This window comes from Leuresthes tenuis, unplaced genomic scaffold (assembly GCF_036924035.1).
Source record: "Leuresthes tenuis unplaced genomic scaffold, fLeuTen1.0.hap1 SCAF_15, whole genome shotgun sequence".
Taxonomy (NCBI): domain Eukaryota; kingdom Metazoa; phylum Chordata; class Actinopteri; order Atheriniformes; family Atherinopsidae; genus Leuresthes; species Leuresthes tenuis.
In genome coordinates, this window is record NW_027325369.1 from 22,563,110 (window position 1) to 22,584,073 (window position 20,964).

A 20,964-nucleotide genomic window follows, 5' to 3' on the forward strand; every position below is an offset into this window, starting at 1 on the left:
TTTTTCCACACTTGCCCTCATAATTTCTGCTGAAGAAAAACAGAGATCTTTCTTCCAACAAGAGACCACAACCTATTAGATAAATGAATTCCAGCAATCTGCAGGAATCCACCGCTTTGTGCTGAAACCTCACCAAGTCAAATAGAAGTTGTTCTTATGGACTCGAAAGCTGAAGGGAAATCCAAACCCACACGTTCCCCTGACTCAAGTCTCTCAGTCCTACAGAGCAGATGCACAGTGAGAGCTCTGCTCCACCAGCAGCAGCTCAAATTGGAAGATGAAGAGAAATTGGAAAAAAGAAGTGAGGGAAAACAGCCACAGAGGAAGCCAAGAGCAACACAATCACACCGTTTCTCTCTCCATCAGCAAGTTTAACTTCACACTGTATATCAATGGGGTGAAAGTCATTCTCCATTGGATTCAATGCAGTACTTTTTCAGTAGTGGTGTATGAGGCTGTTGTCTCTTAAAAAGAGGGAGAATTTGGTTATCACACAAGTATGTTGAAAACTAGTTTGAATCTTTAGGTGAGCACGGAGCACATATTTCTCCCATGCACCACTGAACTGTGGGAAGACAACCATACCTCATGAGGGTAGCTGTGGAAAGGGTGAGGATGATGACACAGCCGATCTCATCAGAGTAAAATGAAAATAAACGACTGAAAACCTGAACGACAGCCAAGTAGAAGTTCTGCAGACACAGTATGCAAAGGACTGCAAACTGAGAGCAGCCAAAGCCCTGAGCCCACATGCTCCGTCTCTGTGGGACCCACCGCTCACAAGGAGGAATGTGATGACATGACTGAAGGGATCAGGGCCTGTTCCCACATTGAAGAAGCAGAGTAAGATCCTCCGTTTGAAGGACTGAGTTCTTAACCACACTCTATTGTCAACAAGCACCCTTCGCAAAGGTTTAAATTAGAACCAAACTACAATTAACACCAGGATATAAACTGTTCCAAACCACTTCAGCACCAGCGGGCAGATGCATGCAACAATGTTACCCTGACCTGCCTTGGTTTGTTGTAACCTAATCAGCCATATGGTTATTCATGAGCCATGCCAACTCATCTAAGCTTCCCAATATATGTTACAGGATTCTATCAAGTTTGTGGGATCATGCAAAATCCTAAAGCTCCGCCCCAATTTTCACCTTTTGGACAACATCAACAAAAGCTGACAATGCAGAAGCTTTACAAAAGTAGAATAAAAGCCAAATAAAACAGAAAATCTAGTTAAAAAATGATAAATGTGCTTAGCTAAACGACTCCATGCTTCATAACAACTGGAGCAAAATGTAGATAGTTTGCTGTTTAAAATGAATATTTAAATGATGGAGTATTAGAGCAGCTTTATTTTGCTAAAGTGTACATTTGCAATGGGTAGTGACAACTCCCCATTAAAAAGATTCAATGAATCAAAACTAATACCTCTGTATTACACAGTAAAAAAAAAAAAAAAACTTTTGAAAGTTAGACTTTCAGTTCTTAAGTTACAACAGGAACTGTGGCGGCCAAAAATCCTCCATTGTCATATAAAACGGTTATATAAACAGAAGTCTAATTCTAAATCCTTTTTAGGGTTAAAAAGCCTCTTAAAGCTGTGTTGTTTCTTTGTGCTCATGCTGCTTTCATTTGAAGCATCAACATCTAATCTGATAAATGAATCCTAACATACAAGCAGCCTTAGGGTTGGGGTATTTGCAAAAAGCACGGGTTTGTGCAAAAAAACAAAAAAAAAACAAACAGGCCAACCATGATAGAAGGCAAAAAAGTGTTTTATAGCTGTTCCAGACCCACACAGCTGCAGGCAGAGTGAAAAGCCCACCAAATCGTCATGGTGAACAGTTTTCCAGTTCTCTCCGATGAAATTCCCTCAAAAGCTTGAGAAAATAACTGTCGAGCCAGAGTATGTAAACGCATCCACAGTTAAAAGAATATCGTAAAGCTAGGCCTTCAGTGTTATACTTACCATGTGGATTCCAGTTGAAAATATACTGGTAGGCTTTACAGTCCGTTTCTGCTGCTCTATCTCAGTCTCCAGCTGGGCGGCACGAGCCTTGTGCTGGGCAAGTAAGATGGTGGCAGGAAGCTGAGACTGCTCCTGGAGGAACAAATGGAATTGAGCTTTTTATGAGAATGCAATACTTGTAATGAAGTGCTCCATTAAGGACTCTTTGTTCAGCAGAGAACACATATGACAGCTGCTTCTCAATCATTCACCCCTGTAACTAGATAACTCTCAGAAAAAGGTGATGTCATGCTAGCTGCCACAATACTCAAGCAAGCCATATTAGCAAAACTGTGGCACTGCAGGGGAGGTTGCTTCAAGTGCACTGCACTGCCTTCACCTCCATTAAATGCAAGGTCAGACGTTTCAATTTCTTCAGTGGAGTGTTGCCAAGCACAGAGGTCTGAGAACACAAGCTTGGACAAATTGAGAAGGTAAGACATTTTGGAATGGTGTGGACAACCTAGAGTCGTTTTTCCCCTTTTCTTTAAGCAATTAATAGAGCAATTTAATATCTTTCCATGGTTATATGTTATGGTCTGAATGCGAAAATAGACAGCTTTAAATTCTTATAAATCAAAAATATAAAGTTTTATATCGATATATAATTCAAATTAAATGCAAGTCATTCTAAACTTTTATCAGAAAGAAACAATAATCAATCGTGTTTGCAGTTCCTGGTGATGCGTTTTATCAATTAGTTTGGAACAGCTGCAGGAAACATCAGCATGGAATCTAATGTATGTGCAGATGAATGTTGTGCCTGCACATGTGAGAACAGTAAGCTTTTAGGCCACAGGACTACAGATGTCAGAGCTCAGAGAGTTCCCCTAGAGGGGGGTCAGAGTTGATCTCATCTGCCTACAGTCAACAGGCCCTGTGCCTTAAACAAACAAACATACAGCTTAGCCTGCTATCTGTGATGGTCCTTCAGCAGGCTGCTCTGCAGGAACAATAACTTCCAAAGCCCGCAGCTCAACACAATGGAGCCGAAAAGGCTTTGGAATAACAGAATGAAAACAATGAAGCCAACAGCACAATGACTGCTAATAAGCTCTTAATGATCTCACAGGCTTTAACCCTAAGGCTGACTGTGTGCATGTATGTGTGTTAAAAGTATGTGCATCACACATGGAATATCGGTCTTAATGCGACATGCTGTTCTGCATCAGCCTACCTGTCATTCTGTGTACATGTGGACATACAAGATGTGTGTGTGCCTCACCAGTTCATCTAGCAGAGTCTGTTTGCTCTTCCTCTTGGCCTGCAGCTGCCTCTGCTCCTCCTGCAGAACATCCAGTCTCCGCTGCTCATTGCTCTGCTGCTCCAGCAGCAGCAGCTCCTCCAGCTCCTCCTGCTCTCGTGTCTGATGAGGAGAGAGAAACGGGATGTTGCAAAGAATCTGTCAAGCGGTGACCACAAGGCTAGTTCCGGCTCTAGTGATGCCAGAATTGCAATGCATGCAAATTTTAACTTCTTGTGGGAGCAGTGCAAGCAGAAAGAGGTTTATTTTAGAGCTTAAATAATATCATAGTGCTGGTATTGTGAATGTATAGTAAAATACACTTAAAAGTACATACAAGCTTAGCCTTGTTCTTCTGGATGACATCTCTGTTTTCTCTCTGGTACTGCTCCATCCTCAATTTGGTGTCCTCCACATCAACGTTGTTTGTCAGGTTGTAAACTGTATGGAAAAGAAACAATCAATGTCAACATCTTTGAGCACACAGATGTGTCAAAGTACTTCTAAGTAACATTTTTTAAAAACACGGTTCCGTTCAATTAAAATGATCAGACCCAAAAACATCCAGGTAACCTTCTCAGGTTAATTTCTCAAACTTTGGACCTTTCTGCCTGATCCGTCAGTAAATGAACATAAACCTGCCTCACTTGGATATGGTTCTTTTATTCTGAAATGGTTTAAACTGTCTGAGTCACGAGGCTTTGCACTAGTTTTACACATATAAATTGTTTTAAATGCAACTGGAGATTTTTCTCTTGGCTCATTTTTGGGTGGAATTACAGCAATGTAGACCGACGGCCACTGTGTGAAAAATGTCCAACATCAAGGCTGTTCAAGAGGGAATGAAATAAGAACTTTGAATGTTTAAAATGTTTTTTTCTTTACCAAGAATTGGAAGCAAATTTGTAAACTTTTATGGTTTAAATTCATATCATTACAAATAATAATGGACATTACTGTCAGTTCCAGGGGTCCTATGCCTATGAAATGATGGTGATCACTGTTGAAAATGAACATGAAGGTTAGCTGGTCAAATCGTGTCGAGCTCTCCCAACACATCCATGCATGAAGTCCTCTGAGGGCTACCAGACAAGATGTTTTAGCATTGCTGGAGACGGTAATCCATTTGCCTAGCTCACACTAATGCCTGTAAAAGAATCCAGCATAAATCATAACACTTGCTTCGGGATGAGCTTTTCATGCTGGTGCTCCTACCTATGTCCTCCACTTGCTCCAGATAATCGTTATATTCTCTCAGGCTGGGGAAGTCAAAATCTCTCTTGTTGTATCTACAGCGGAAGAAAAGAATTGATGATGGAAATAGCAAAACCTGATGAGAGCAAAGATGTACTGGCATTAATAGCATTCATTAAATCAACCATTTTATAATACCATGGCTACATACTGCCTGATAGACACACTCTAGATATCAATTAAGGGGCTATTGAAAACAGATAAGAGGGAGAGAAAGAGGGCAGGGAGGGGCTGCGAAGTAAAAATCTGGCAGAGAAAGAGCCTTCCCATTTTGAGCCCCCCTGGGGAGACTCATTGTCTATAAAACAAACAGTGTAATGAGAAAGACAAAGGCAGCTTAAAAAGTGGGAGGAGGCATGGTATGACACATAAACAAACAGAGCCACACCCCTCACCCTCACGGTCCCCTTCACTCACATTTTCATCACCTTCTTCCGGATCTCCACCTCCTTGTCCACAGTCGGGTCCTCAAAGAGCTGCACGCGAAAGTTGCTCTTCCTGAGAGGCGTATCGCACTGCACGCAGTTTCCCGAGCCGCGCGCAAACAGCATCTCCACACAGTTCTCGCATCTGTGAAGGACGGACAAGACCAAAAAAATTTTAAAAAATGCTATTTACAACCTTGCTGCGCTGGATGAGCCGGCTTTCAGCGTGCATGTGTGCACGTGTGGCCAAGGAAGTGCAATTTTCCTCAGAGTAAAGCAAATTTGAGTGGTTTTTTTAAATGTCTGTAAACCATCATCAGGCGCAATGGGTGATAATGGGGCATAAGAATATTTCCTCTGAGTGCTCAAAGATGGCTGGATTATGATTGGAATGTCGATTAGGCTGCCTCCCACTCTCAGACAAGAGGAAATTAGTCTGACACCCCATCAATGGAGTGTCTGTCTGCACTGGAAAAACATTTGCTTTATTGTTATTTCAACAAACCTCAGCCATTTTGCCACGTTGCATAGTATGAAAAAAAAAAAAAATCCAGCTCAGTAATCCACAGCATATTCTCACTCCAAACATGAGAATAGAGCACATCTTGTACAATTTGTGAAAAGCACTTAGACGGCCACCTGGAGCATTTTACGTGTTTCCCCTCTTGGAAATCCTTTAAGATTAATTCATTTGGAAATTTAAAAAAAAAAAAAATCTCCATCCTTTCTCCTCTTTCTGCTGTAAGATGTCAATATCAGTTCTGACACACAAAAAGGAGCAATATGGAGAGCTTAAAGGCTCAACTTTAAATACTGAGGAAATCTAGGTAGCCATCGATGGAAATATAGTTGCTACAAATCTGTTTAATGGATTTCCAAGAAAAAAACAAAAAACATGAGGCAGTACAGCACAGTCATGATGAGTTTTTCAGGTGGTCTTTGCTTCCTCGTATGAACTCTGATCCTCCAACAATGACCAATTCTGAACTATTTGACACTTGAATACAATGATGGGGAATTTCAGGTTAAGCCAAGGTTCAACCTGGAAGGTGTGCTTCATGCACGATGACTCCATGGCAACCAATCAGCAGGTTTACCCGAGGGCACAGTCCTGATGTTAGCCATCAATCACACCTTTATGCAGGTAGGCGTTTACCCATCAGTCACACTCAAGTGAAGAGTGGACACCACAGACAATGGGAATGTCCCTTTATCTCCCCTGATGGGGTGGAGAGCCTGGATAAACGTTTGCACAGCACACTCTTAATTAAGTCTCTGTGGAGCTTTATTTCCTCAGGATTCCACGTTCCAGTTTGTGACCATCTTCACAAAAAAACACACATCTGGTTTCTAAACGGCACTATCTGCACTAAAATGAAGAAAAGTTGAGGTGGAAAATGCAGATTTGATGGTATGGTTGAGTCATTTCTTTCCAAACGTCAACAGAGCCAAGTCAAAAGTTTCCCAGGGATGGAGGCTATTAGAACAGTCATGACAGAGTCATCCTGCAAGACGTTTCACTTCATCAGCAGGGTTAAAAAAAAAAAGAAGAGCTAAATAATAAAGTGCAGAGGCATGGAGTTTGGCTGTTTACACCTAGTATCTCTGATATGGGTCAAACAAGCTCAACCTGCCAAGTCTGACGCAAAGCTTTAGCAGCTATACAAAAGAAAAGGATATAAAGCACAACTATCGTATGTCACTTCAGCTTGGCTTTGATGAAAGCAGGAATATAAAAAATGAAAGCTGATAGACGGACAGAAACATGTGTTCAGTCCAGTTGGTGCTTCAATGTATTAGGAGCCCCCGCTCAAGTGCACTTTGCAAGAGGCAGATGTTCGCTGTGGCCTCGGGCTACAGGAGATCTATAGGCCTCGCCATATGGAGGTAGATGGAGGGATTCAGCTTGTTTCCACAGGCCCACAAAGAGCCCATTCATCAACACAGGGCGAGGAGCGGGGCGTAGCTTGCCCCCTGCCCCATAAATGGACCACACAACAGAACTCTCTAAAGGGGAAATCCTGTGCAACACTAAAGCAAAGAGGTGACCATCGAAAAGAGAGAGAAGGGAATTTAGAGTGAATTTCCCATCTTTTCCATCTTCTGATTTGCGCCAGCTTTCAAAATATCCACTTGTTGAGCTCTGTAATCAAAGGGGTACTCAGAAACTTGTTGCCATTGCAACAGTACTTTATTTAGCATACAGAAAAGTCATTCAAGTGAACAGACAGGCCACTAACAGCTTGCCATTTCTGTGTCCCAAGGCTGTTGCTGCTGACTGAGTGCTTCTGACTCCTCCCTCGCTCACCTGTCCTGCTCAGAGCACAAGGTTTCTATCTCTCCATCTGCAGCTGTCAGCAGGTCAGAAAAGCGGGTGGTAATAGAAAGGTAAGCAAGGCTCTGGCTCAGCAAAGAGACTCCTCCACCACAACCACACCACCTCCTTAGTAACGCTGCCTGCACCCTTCCTCATTGCTTTGTTAGTAAAGTCAAGAACCAAACAGCACTGTAGATGGGTGGTTGCTGTCTGCAGTTTTCTGTCATGTGGCTCATAATCTCAGAAGCATGAGATGATATAGATCAGCCCCGATATTTGTACGGAAACCTGCTGTAACACTCCTGTCCTGAGACCAAAAAAACATTCCCAGCAGCATCACAATCGAAAAATACTGAGACCCGAGAATTTTCTCGCTTACAGAGGCTGGGTGTGATCTCAGGAAAATAAAGCGTGGATTTGGTGGGCTTTATGAAAATACGAAGTGAACACAGACAAGATTTCCACAAGTATTTTCAACCCTGTAAACTTGAACATGAATGCTTTCTTTGAATGGAAAAATTCTGTAATAATTCAAACAACAAACCACGAGTCTCTTCCAGTTTTAAGAAAGCAAATGTAAGTGTTTCCTCTCTGTCCATTCTCTGTTCTTAACTTTAACTTCTAAGGATGCATCTGTCCAATTCCTGAAAGTTTGTATTGATATAATGACTTAATCCATTACCGCTAAAATCGGAGACACTATCAAAATCATTTCAAACTTTACTGCTGCACATCGATCCGGACCATCTCATTTAAGGGCATTTATTTATTTATCTACTTAATGTGGTGCGTCTCTCCTGTCAACCTCCTTCTGCTCTTGCTCTAATCGCCACCTAAGCTACAATTGTTTTTTGCCTGCCTGCCTGCCAGCCTGCGCCCCATGTCAAACGCTAAAGGACACGGTGCTGGTGTCATTCTGCAAAGGTAATAAATAACGCACATCAAATGGCCCTAGTGACAGGGACACAAAATGTGCTGTGGTGGAGTTTAAATTTAGATGCACAGTGAAGCTTGATAAAGCAATGTGCTGCTGGAGGCTCTTCAACTCAGACCGAAATGGACACCCAATCATGCCATGGACGAGACGGGCTTTAAATGATCTAAATGACTGAAAAAACTGCAGTGAGTCGAGCGATGATGGTTCACTTAACTCATAGTCACAAAATCACAAAAAGCGAGAAAAAGAGCAATTTTTGTGATATCCTTATAGCTGCCATCTGATCAATATGCAAAGAGGGCACATTCTGAGCACAGTGTAAATCTGATTAATTCATTTAATATGTTCTGAGGCTGTCCATAGTTCTCAACTCTTTTTTTTTAACGCAGTTTTCTGATGAGTTGTTAATTAAACCATTAAAAAAAGAGAGAGACACAGTTCAAGAATTCTTGAACTGTGGCCTCCGTGTATTTCAGACGTTCGATGATACGTGCCCCAAAGAAAGCGCCGCATGACATCAGAGATGAAAATACTAATAGAGTTTGAGGGTATAGCAGTTTCCAAGTCGTGCATTAATTCACTGTCGCACTGTCTCTCAGGAACAAAACCAAGGTGACCCGGGCTAGGACATCACTCCAAATTGCTTCATTGCAGAATCATTTTAATTTTCTGTGTGTAGCCCAGCATCCAGACAGAGGCAGTGAGTTATGAGCCCGCTGACCTGATGACAAAGCACGACCACTTCCTGATGGCACGGTCAATAAACAGACGGGGTCGAAAAGATGCGCTCATCAGGCAACCACTGCCACTGCAAAATCCTCGTGGAGAACAGGTCCCCTTCATTGAGCTGTTCAGGTTTTCAAACAGATGACAAGGCTGAATACTGAAAAATGCACCGCAACCAAGTTTTACCAAACACTGACATAAAGATGACGCTCAATCAACTCTGTACTGGAAGTACACTTAAGATAACAAAACTAGAGCGTCAGAAAGTAAATGCCACAAAATGAAACGTTTATACAACATAAATCAAAGGCTAAAATGTGCCTTTAAGCTGTGGAAATGTGAGGGTATTTTTCTGTTTCAGTAATCAGAGGAACTGCATTCTGTTCATGTACATGCTTCTAAAGACGGCTGACTCACGAAAACCCTGACCCATCGACTCCTACAGCATCATTTCAAATGATTTCAAAAGATTTTGGACCAAAGTGTTGGACAGCAGCCCCTAAAATCCTATTCAAGACACCAATTAAGGGATAACAATTAAGGGAACAACGTTCTGTGGCTGCTGGAAACTTACAGAAACTTTCTGATTAAATACTAAGCAACCTGAAGCTGACCTGCAGCAGCACGTGGTACCCAAACTCCTTGCTAAGACACTGTCATCTTTTCTTTTTACTGTATAAAGATAAGAAATGCTGTATTTCATTCGGATAAAACTCGGGAGTAAGGAGTGTTTACATTTCAGAGCACAGAATCACTCATCAGGCACAAAGAGACAGACAATAGTAGCCCAACTATAATAATCCAGCACCAATCAAATGTAATCTTTGACTTGTACATTTAAGTAAGCCATTTTTATCAGCACTAAATAATCATTACATTATTTGGTGAAATGGTGAAAACATCAGCACTTGGCATCGCGGGACACTCTTCAGTCGTCCTGAACTGTAATGTACTTTCCATAAAGGGTCCTGTTTTCCAAGGACTGACCAATCTTTTGTGTGTTGCTGAAGCGTCAGCATGTTTTTAGACTTTACTTTAAACAGAGGTACATCAGCTGCACACAGTGACTAATGTAATGTTATTTAGAGCCAACTGTCTGACTGCAATAATTTACAGACTGTTGTAACTGTTGTCATGTTGCACTGAAATGATCAACGAGTCAATTCCTATAGGCAGATGAGTCAAATGATGAATAACTTACGTGACAGATATTTGTCATGTGACTGTGGAGAGGGAGTTTACCCCCCATTAAGCGCCTTTGCACAACAAACCGTTAGCTGTTAGCTTAATAATTATGACGCCTAAACACGTGAACTCTCGTGTTTTGTGCAACGTTCACTCGTTAATACTGGAAACTCGTGATGCTAAACGAAAGTGTGTGTTGTTCTTGACGTCTCCCGTGTTGTTATGGGTCTTTTTGTGTAGTCTGAAGCCAAACCGCCGCTGTTTTTGAGGGGAAATGAGCCCCACTGTTTTCAGCCGTTACTTGGAAGTACTCACAGCGTGTGTCCGCAGACGTTCACCATCAGCTTCAGGGATGGATTCCTGTATTTCGTTGTTTTGCATCTCGGACACCCCTGATCGTCCATTTCTGTCTCGACCACACAGTAACACACTTCAATAAAATGTCAACAACCAGCAGCCGTCACTTTCTGAGCGTCGAACCACTGCGTCACACAGAGTGCGGTCCGATAGGAAACGCTTCTAATAACACTAGTTCCTATTTAATGGTACGTCTACGGCTGTGGGGCAGACACAGAGGGTCTCCTCTAATGTAAAAAAGCTGAGTGGTTTATTTTTTACACAAAGGTTGCATTTAGAGAAAATGTATAAAATAGCTGTTTTTGATTATAGGTTTTTCTGTACGTTTATGTATTCCACGAACTAAAGCCTAACCTGAAACATAATTAAAACCAAAAATCAGTCCAGATGTCGTTCCTCATGCATGGCTCCTGACATACAGTTTCTGGTTAAATATGTAAATGTTTATGAAATATAACTAATCTGGGATTATTGATGTTTTGGTCAATGCGATTACTTTCTCTCACATATAAAATAAGCACATAAAAGATGTTTATTATGAAATCAGAATGGTGAAATGGTAACATTAACTTAAGAGGATTTGGTTGAATAGTTTAGTCCTGGGTCCACTCTTTTCAAAGGATCTCAGCAGCCATAACTACCCTTCATCACAGTTAGGATTTATTGTTTTATTGAAACATTATAAATGTCAGTAACTGTCAGAAATGTTTGACTCCATAAGAAATATACAACTTTGAGTTTCAAAGAAAACTGACCACAATAAGAAAAATTATGTTGTACCACAAATGTAAAGGTGAGTGGCGTTTGATGCACGTTGTCTTACTTTATAAAGCCTATGGTCATTATAGATTTGGATAACTTTGTATGATGAGAAAAATGGCTCAAATATATTTATAGAGAGAAACAGAAGTGGCATGAGTATGACGGTCTTGTTTCCTGGTTATTTCTGGGTACTCTCGTTATGTGTGAAGGAGCTGATCTGACATCGCTCATGAGGGATCACAATTAGCTTATTGTGACTTGATTCTGCGTGCGGGTGGCTTGTGACGATCATAAACTCAGCATAAACAAATGATCTACTGTAGGAGTAGGCTATTATTCAGTAGGATAAGTTTGAATATTACTTGACGTTTTGAGTAGAAGTGAAACTACAAGGTGTCCCCACCTGTAAACTGATTACTTTTTAAGGCATCCATCCAAATATGGGATTTTACAGCGTGTGGTAATGAAAGTGAAGATAGGCTTTATTGGGTTTTGCCTTCAAAATGTATTGAGTGAGTGGGCTATTATTCAGTAGAGTGAGTCAGAATATCACTTAACGTTTTGTAAGACTTTATTATTACAATATCAAATAGAAATGGTGAGTAAAAATACTCCCGTGATTATTTTCCACTTGTTTTTCTCTGCCTCGATGTGGGAATAAAAACACTTTTGTGCATACCTAAATGCAATGGAACTCCTGACAATACAAGACAACAAGGATTTCCTGTTCCCACGATCCAAAAAGCACCCACCTTGCACAGGTGAGCCACGGGAATAAAGCCTACTGGAAGTTACATGACTGACAGCTGGAAACCAAACATTCGCGTATGAATCCCGCTCGCTCCTCCCTTAAGGGGCCCTCGGCGGCCAATAGCGTCGCTCTCTTGCAGATAGACCCCAGCGTGTCTCCCTCCAGCTCCAGTCCCCGCAGAGTAAAAGTCACGTTGGAAGGAAAAGGGGAGAGAGATATCTACTTACAGCTGCTGTCAGATATCCGATCGCGTTCGCATGGCGAGGAGGTAACCTGATCGAGCTGGGAGGAGTGACTCTGCCAGGGAAGGCTTGAACAAAAAAAAATGTCTTCTTCTGCCGGAGAGGTCACAACAGCAAATGACATCAAGAGGGAAAATGTGAAGGAGGTGGATACCCGGGAGTGCATCAAGCTTGTGGCGCTGGACGCGGCGGAGTTGTCCATGGAGCGCACGACTCCCAACACTGACGCGGTGCGCACGGAGCTGTTGGTGAGCGCCGCTTCCTCTCTGGCTTTCTCTCCGGAGCAAGTGGCGTGCGTCTGCGAAGCACTGCAGCAGGGAGGCAATGTGGACCGGCTGGCCAGGTTCCTGTGGTCCCTGCCACAGAGCGACCTGCTACGCGGCAATGAAAGCATCTTAAAAGCCCAAGCCCTCGTTGCTTTCCACCAGGCGCGGTATCAGGAGTTGTATAGTATTCTGGAGAACCACAGTTTTAGCCCGTCCAACCACACCTTTCTGCAAGATTTGTGGTACAAGGCCCGGTACACTGAGGCGGAGAAGGCGCGGGGAAGACCCCTGGGCGCCGTGGACAAGTATCGGATCCGGAGAAAATACCCTCTCCCCAGGACTATCTGGGACGGCGAGGAGACTGTTTATTGTTTCAAGGAGAGGTCGCGAAACGCGCTGAAGGATCTGTATAATCAGAATAGGTACCCCTCTCCGGCCGAGAAAAGAAACCTCGCCAAGATAACAGGACTCTCCTTGACCCAGGTCAGCAACTGGTTCAAAAACCGAAGACAGAGAGACAGAAACCCGTCGGAAGCACAATCAAAAAGGTGAGGAAACAAAAGGAAACCACTGCAAACCTTTTCAGTCGCAACAATCTTATGAGCAGTCTGTGCGTAAAAGGCGCATTAAAACGAGCTAAACTAAATTTAGTTTGAAACCTTTAATAGAAGAAAGCCTATTGTTTAAACCAGGCACACTTAATTCCGTGACTACCAGTATTATTATTTCATAGTGGCCCGTTGATTTTATTTGTAAAACTTGACAATGTGAATTATTAACTGTAATGTTAGGAAACAAAACAAAAAAACAAAAAGAAATGTCTTAGGAGCACGCTTTTAATGTTTTGAAATATGAAGCTGTTGCCATTCAGATCCGGTTTCAAGTGAAGCGGAGCTAAGAGCCATGGAAACCATATGCAACTAAATAACATAATGCCTCACACACTCCAGCGATTTGACTGTGAGGTGGAAGAGGAGGGTAACTTTGATGAAAAAAAAATCTAAATCAAAAGGTGACTTGAAAAGGTTCTGTACTTTCTTATCTATCTGTAGTGTGTGTGTGTGTGTGTGTGTGTGTGTGTGTGTGTGTGTGTGTGAACAGAGAAGCGCGACCGCGTGTCCACAGACTAACACACAAAACGTTTTCATGATTTTTTTTTCTCTCTGACCAAAAAGGAATCTCAAAGCTTCCATCAGCTCCTGCGCTTCATTTCATAATCCTCCGCACAAACAGACAGAGATGTGAAAGCTTTTCTTTCATGTTTCCCTCTGTGTGAACAAAGATGACGCACACCTGGTGGAGGTGACCCCTCTGTCCCTGTCTCTCAAACACACGCACGCATTGACACACACAAACGCCATTATGGATGCCATTCATAACCGCTAAAATCACAATTTACAGTGTCTTAATATGGCTTATAACTTGTGGCTTTCTTGTTCTAACCAGTGCTTTTTCGTTAATCTATTTTCCTGGTGTTGGGGAGTTTAGATTTGTGTGTGCGTGTGTTGGGGGGAGGTGGGAGTACAGCTGTTTTAATCAATCTTCATAACGAGGCTGTAAAGACAAAGCAGAGCTGCGAGGTTCGTATTGTTTTTGAATGTAGCTCCTTCTTAAAAACTGAAAACTAAGGAGTTAAATTTGAATATAAAAGCAGATGGGAAACAGATACAGACTTAGAGACATTTGTTCTGCCAGGCCATCAGTGCTGGCATTCTGTCACACGAGAATTTATTGTGCCAAATGGTCACACGGTTGTTGATGTTGATTGGTTGTTATCAGAGCAGCTCTCCAAGAGGTAAGAGGGGGCCTTCACAAACAGCCTACTCTTCAAAGCTGTGCAAAAACACAACAGTAATTTATCGTAAAGCAAGATGTTCATGGAAATCAAATGAAAGCTATTATATAAGTCTTAAGTCTGTACTTTCTTTTGCACAGTGTTTGCATATGATACAGCCCATTCATTTCGTGAGTGTATAGGGTATTCTTTCCCAGAAAAATAGTCCACACATATGGTGGGAAATATTTGATATCCATATATTAGGAATATGATTTTCTAATCACATTCTATTTTGGCTCAAAGCCATGTTGTTCCAGCAATTAGCCACAAACAGTTTTGCTTTGTTTCTTGACAAACCATTTGTCTTTTTTCCCCCACAGTGAATCTGATGGCAACCACAGCACAGAGGATGAGTCCAGTAAAGGCCAGGAGGAGCTGTCTCCTCGTCCTCTCTCCAATTCTTCAGATGGAGTGATAACACATGGAAGCCTACCCCTTCAAACAGGACATCTGGACAGTGGGGTCGTCATCCAGCAGATTGGGGACATTAAGATGTCCCCCGGATCCAGCAGTGGTGGCCTCTACAATGGAAGTCTAGCAACCAGTAACCCGTCCTCTACTGTGTTTCACAATGGTGGCTCGCCTTACCTTCACTCACCTGGAAACATCCTGTTCAACGGGCTCAATTTGGGCATACAGCCCTTAGCGTTCAACCCTCTGAGGCCGTCTGGGGGGGTGCTGCTGGGAGGCTCCGGAGCGGACATGCAGATGCAGACAGGACAGGATAAAGGACTGGGCAGTTCTGATGAGTCCACCTTGCAGTACACCTCCTACTCAGGCTGTGTGAACGGGGCAGAAGTGAAGCTGGAGGGAGTTCACACCATGGCTAACCAGAACGGAGGCTCGTCTGTGCTGACGTTCAGCTCGCCGTCAGGTGCTCTGCAGCTGGGTGGCTACAGCCTGGTCCAGGTACCAAGTGGAGTCTCTGACAGTGATGGCAGCTCATTACTTAACAGCGATGTGGGTCTTCCTCCACTGCAGCTCTCTTCTGCCTCCTCTTCCTCATCAATTACACAGCAAGGTTGGTCCAGGAAAAGATGTTCAACTTAAAAACTGTTTGTTTAACTTTATTAACTTAGTTGTCATCTTCAGTTAAACAATGTATGGAATGTATGGTAAATCTGTATTGGCAACAATAACGCAATCAAATATTAAATTCTTTTTAAATGAATTATTGAACTTAAATCCTTAAGTGTGGGTGATGTTGCATAATAATGAAATAATAAAGATACATAAAGATTAAAAAAAAAACCATTTACTGCTCCCTCTTTTAATCATTTATTTATTCTTTATTTTCAACAAGGAGGCCAATTGAGAGTAATATCTCTTTTTTCCAGCCTGAGATGATATCCTGACACTACAAGAACACATTACCACCAAAAATGATCAAATAATAGTTACAACAAAATCACAATAACGAACACTATTAAGGGCATACAAAACTTAATAATGAAAAAACTAAACAGGATAATAATTACAAGTCAAAATCCAATAACATTCTATTTTAACACGTGAGCCTATGCTATGTCTTTCAAGAAGGATTTAAATTGGTTTAAAAGTAAAACATTTTCAAATTTGATTATATTTTATATTTAACTTGACTTAATGAATTATCTGAATGTATAATTCTATCATAAAAAGTAATCTTATGTTTATTCTTATTCATAGAGAATTAATTAGGGGCATAGAAGTTATAGGCTTATTTTCCAAGCATGATATTGACATTTTGACTATCAAGGGTGATATAGTTTTGTAACTAAGTACAACATAAAGAGGATTATATTTATAGTAAAGCAGTGATGTGGGATAACCTGAGGATCCTTATATATACGAAAAAGTGTACTCAATGATGTAGAAATTCGGTTTGCAGTCATTAAATGCTGTCCCATTATTGCAGTTTTTTTAAACCATGAATAAGAATAAGATATTTCTCAGTTTGATTATAAGCAAGATCTGAGTTTACGTCATAAATGTTGTAGCCTTGTATCAATAACAAATAACAAGTGCTGCCCTTTGCCCTTCTTTAAGGTCTCAGTGCAGTGTTGCACGTCTCTGGTGGTTTGTCAACAAGTCTACACTGCCCCCACAATCCATCTCAGCAGCTTTATTGACTGGTCTGTGTTTGGGCCATAGCCCAAGAGGCTGATGTTACACATTATAAAGAGACGAAGAATTAAGAAAGAGACATACACACATTCATAGAAGCAGTGGTCCTTTTAGAACCCCCTGATATTAAGAAAAAAAACAAGTCCTGAAGTCACCATCACTCATCGTCATTACACTCTTGATCTCCAGAGCGGAGTAGGAAAATATGTTTTGGACTATCAGCAGCTATGAAATGCATTAACAGGGGAATGAGCCATTACAGAACTTAATTTGACACAAAGCAGAGAATCTAGCCCTGGAAGAAGAAGAGGGGGAAAAAAAGGAAATTGTACTTTGCATGTGAGTTGTTATTGCATTTGTTCTCTGGAGCACTGTGGGGTTGAGCCTAAAGAGCACAAAGTGTGTGAGACATGCAACAGCAATTTAAGGCCAAGGTCTGCTGCAAATGAAACATATAATACAGTAAATAGCAAAAAGGAGGTCCGGCAGTGGGAATGAGATCTGCTGTAGGTAAACTGGAAGTAGACATTCTATATGTTTGATCTATTGTTGTATGTCCACAGGTAACATGCCTCTGAATAATGTAGCAGTGAGCTCCTCCAGTGATGACTCATTCCAGCAGCAGGAGAAGCTGACCATGACATCTCTCCACCATAGTACGGTTCTCTATAGCATGAGCAACGCTGGTCAGCCAGCCATCAAGAAGGAGCCTCTGGAGGGGGGGATGTACTCCTCATATCACCACGGGCTCCACCTGGATGTCAGCGGTCAGATCAGCTACACCACCCCTAACTCAGAGGAGATTTCCTCCAGCCACAGTGCCACCTCCACCACCGAGGTCACCGCCGTCAGCTCATCCAGCCCCGAACCAGAGGTCTACACAACCCTCACTGTCAGCACGCCCCTGATGGCTCAAACAGACCCAAACAACCAACACCTCCAGCCCACAGAGTACCTCGGGACCCACGAGGTGCCACGAGGGGCCCCGTCCTCACACTTGATGGCCCCCGGCATGAACAACGACTACATGAACCTTTCAGAGACTAAGGTGGGTGGCTCAGGGTCAGGAGCCATGAATGACATGGTGCGAGCAATGTGTGGGGAGATCGAGGCCGCAGAGGGGAAGGAGCTAGCCAAACTACAGACAGTGCAGATGGATGAGGACATGGCCGACCTCTAGCCTCAAACCTCTCCCCTCACAGAAGCACTCATGTCCACCCAAGCAGTGATATGATGGATCTTTTTACTCTTTTGTGTGCGTGTGTGTGTGTTTTTTTTTAAAAAACCATTCATTTTCTTTAAATTATTTGCGTTTATTTGACTTTTGTGATGCACTCTAGTCAGAGAGGAGCTCCATGGGTGGGCTTTATCAGACAGTCATGAAATTTTTTAAAAGCCTGTGACATGTTTTAAAAGCCCCATTCGTGAGACGAAACACTATGACTGTTGTAAGCTAACAGAAGAAGTTGCTGTATGTGTTTGAGCCTTGTTTTAAATGTGCATTTTTATAGACAACACCTGCTACTTCCTGTTGACTGGATTTGATGTGCAGGAACAGGTGCTGGAATGCCTCAAGTCATGTGACCAGGATGTTCCTCCAAACTATATGCGTCATCTGGGTCAAACCAAAAAGGTCATTCTGGAGGGGGAAGAGGGAGAGAGCCTCTATGAAAAGTTGTCAGTTAAACAGCTTTACTGAAGGACTGCACATATGTGCATAGAATATCACACAAAGCTGCTGATTTAGGTAAAAGTGTCCTTCAGTAAGCACTTTAAATTCTCTGGATGCCTCTCAAGTCACTGCAAAATGCTGCTTTTGTGCTTTATATCATACAAAACCAATTAGGGGTGTTGAATATGAGAAAAGAGTGAAAAAACGAATGTGCCTTTCTGCTACTTAAAAAAACACAATGGCATTGGTCTGCATTGGCATTTGCACTACCGTGATGACACTACAATGTTTCAAACAGCCTCTGTGTTGGAAAGTTTGTCATGTGCGACACACCCCAACAAATGCACAATATCGCAGCAATGGCTCCTATTTTAAGTCTCATCACCGACCCATGAGGCCAAGACATGAATGATGATTGCAAGGTCTCATGTCCTTCATCGTATGTTGTTTGTAATACTACAGCTCATAGTATGTTAACTAGATGTGATGATACTGTACTATATTATGTTTCATTTTGATGTGTCTCTCCAAATGTCATTGATCATGAATGATATTTTTCTATAAAGCCAGATGCAAACAACTACAGTGTGTATGCTTTTGAGGATTCCCAGGAACAAAGGAAAAGGATTTAAATGCAACTAAGAAGATTTTCTATAGAGACTGTAGTTATTTCTCTTTGCATGGCATCATGACATTTTGGACGCAAGTGCCTCTTATTTTCATTTTGTAGGTAACATTAAAAGTAAACTCAGTTGTAGCTCTTGCGTCACTGAGCAGAAACCTCTGCTGGCACATTTGTTGGCCGTTACAAAGAGAGCATGAAGCCCATTTGTCAAGTGTGTCCGACGCTTTTCACAACAGGGGCTGAGGTTTTTGTTGTCATTCATGACCATATAAGCACATTTCAGCCTTACAGCCAACTCACATTTTACACGTTCATATGAGCATCGCTTGTCATCATGCCAGTGGACTAGTGACGCTATTCTTGATCTGGACATTTGAGTGGACCTTTCAGTGAAAGTATCTGTAGGGCTTTAACGTCATAAATCAAAAAAAGAAGAAAAAAAAGAGCAAAAAGTAACATATTTGTTTGCTTTCGTTTTTTTTTTAAAGCTATAGTTTGAATTCTGTGTTTGTTATCTGAAATGATGTAAATGTATTTTTCTAAATCTCCATACTGCAATAAAAGTTTATATTTATAAAAATGTAAAACAGACCGTTTTACTTATTTGTCACATTTAGCCTCCAGAAGATGAAACATTATCAAGTTATCTTTTTCAAGATTTCCGTGACACAATATGTCTGCTGTGATTGTAAGTTTATGACAGACATAAAGCACATGTCCTGCCGACATTTAAAAGCCCCATGTAGCCAAATTGTTAGGATTGGAGAGGAGGGGGGGCACACTGTAATCCAGCAAGCCTGCTTCAGCTCTGTGCAAACCTGCAGTGATTGTTTGCACATGCCCGGCAACCTGGAGTTCATTAGGCCCCCTTTTCTCATCTCAGCCTCTGTAATTCAAATAAACAGCAATGAGATTTCCAGAGGTAAAGCTCCTCTTGGGTGGGGGGTCTGCAGTTCCCCACAGATCAGTCCAATCCAATGGACTTTCCCCTAAAACGAAGGCCAAAACCCAACCAACCCACTTCTTCAACATGTGGAAGAATGAATCAGAGGTGCTGGGAAACACTCAGTTCAGAAAGGAGTCTGAGATCCTCACACAGCTTGAGGCATTCTTTTTAAATTTGTGAATTTTTACCCAATGCTTGTTCGCTTAGTGGGCACCTGACCAAACCAGTGTGGAGAGATAACATGATGTCCAAGTTTGACAAATGGATGAACATCGGGGGATTTTACTTTATTCACAGCATGTCTGCGGTGGATTATAGGAGTTTTCTTCTCAGCGGATCCTGACTATGGGAGTTATATATGATCTAACTGATGACCTAAATAAACAGAGGCTGTTTGTCTGTGCTCACTGTTGAGGCACAGAGAAGGAGAGATGGGGTGGGGGGCAGAGACTAGCGGGAAAGGGAGGGAGAGGCAGGCAACCAGGATAAAGTTACCTGTGCACAGGTGACCTCGTCGCCATGGGCAGTGGATTAGCTGATTGTTAGGTATCAGGTAACTCCTCCTGTAATATTAAAGAGGGTGAAAACAGCTTTGTTGGAGCCCAGAACAATATCCCATTTGCAGCAAGAGCTCTCACGGGGAGGGGGGCCGGGTAAAACTCCAGATTCCACCTTTGTGTATTGTGCCTATGAAATGGACAGAAAAGGAGAACAACTGCAACCACAAAAATGCTGCGCCACATGACGTTGAGAAATTTCTAAATCTTCTTGCCTTATTTTATTTATGTGTTAAAACCTGGACATGCCCCATATTTATGACTTAGTGGATCATTTTGACCACAATTTAAAAAACATGCAAAGTAAAACATACTTCAGTGTGCAGTGAAAAAGAAAAAAAAGGGAACTCCCCCAGAACTCTGGCCTTATTAAAAACACTGACCTCTGATCTTTCAGATGGTTTCAAAGCTGACATTTAATGCGGCGCAGCAGACTGCAAGCCATATGTAACATGACCTGGGGAGCACGGTACTCCACTACTCCACGTCCCACTAATGAGAGGGCAAGGGTCAGTGGGTACCAGCCTGCCACAGACCCACTGCTCCTGGCCAAGCTGCGCCCTGGCAGAAACAGAGTCTGTTTGCTCTCTCTGGGTTGTTAAAAGTCAGTAGAGTTAATATGAACTGTAGAAAGAAAGAAATTTCCTTGTGGCGTTTTCTTAGCTCCTTCGCTGTTGCTTGGCAGAGCGGGAGGTATGTGCATGTCTGCTGCTGCCCATCATCCAGGGGGAAGAGGCAAGCAGCA

The 20,964-nt window shown here is 42.2% G+C and overlaps 2 protein-coding genes across 2 annotated transcripts in view; one reads left to right on the forward strand and one right to left on the reverse strand.

Moving 5' to 3' along the window:
- mnat1 (MNAT1 component of CDK activating kinase) overlaps positions 1-10,597 on the reverse strand; it is a 30,243-nt gene extending 19,646 nt beyond the window's left edge. The window contains exons 1-6 of the mRNA XM_072365534.1: positions 10,414-10,597; positions 4,926-5,078; positions 4,470-4,543; positions 3,592-3,695; positions 3,237-3,377; positions 1,973-2,104 (exon numbers count right to left, since the gene is read on the reverse strand). Of these exons, the coding sequence (XP_072221635.1) occupies positions 1,973-2,104; positions 3,237-3,377; positions 3,592-3,695; positions 4,470-4,543; positions 4,926-5,078; positions 10,414-10,502 (693 nt within the window). The 5' untranslated portion in view covers positions 10,503-10,597. The remainder of the gene's footprint in view (positions 1-1,972; positions 2,105-3,236; positions 3,378-3,591; positions 3,696-4,469; positions 4,544-4,925; positions 5,079-10,413) is intronic.
- A 1,434-nt stretch (positions 10,598-12,031) lies between these two features.
- Positions 12,032-18,671, forward strand: six4a (SIX homeobox 4a). The gene is made up of 3 exons (XM_072365464.1): positions 12,032-13,024; positions 14,634-15,334; positions 16,983-18,671. Exons 1-3 carry the CDS (start codon positions 12,294-12,296, stop codon positions 17,597-17,599), a joined length of 2,049 nt encoding a protein of 682 aa, XP_072221565.1. The 5' UTR covers positions 12,032-12,293; the 3' UTR covers positions 17,600-18,671.
- The last annotated feature ends 2,293 nt before the right edge of the window (positions 18,672-20,964 follow it).

Excerpts from the sequence above, each read along its gene's own strand:
- six4a (XM_072365464.1), top strand. The coding sequence starts at position 12,294 with ATGTCTTCTTCTGCCGGAGAGGTCACAACAGCAAATGACATCAAGAGG. Across the intron at positions 13,025-14,633 it reads TCGGAAGCACAATCAAAAAG|TGAATCTGATGGCAACCACA; the intron begins GTGAGGAAACAA and ends TTTCCCCCACAG. Across the intron at positions 15,335-16,982 it reads CTCATCAATTACACAGCAAG|GTAACATGCCTCTGAATAAT; the intron begins GTTGGTCCAGGA and ends GTATGTCCACAG.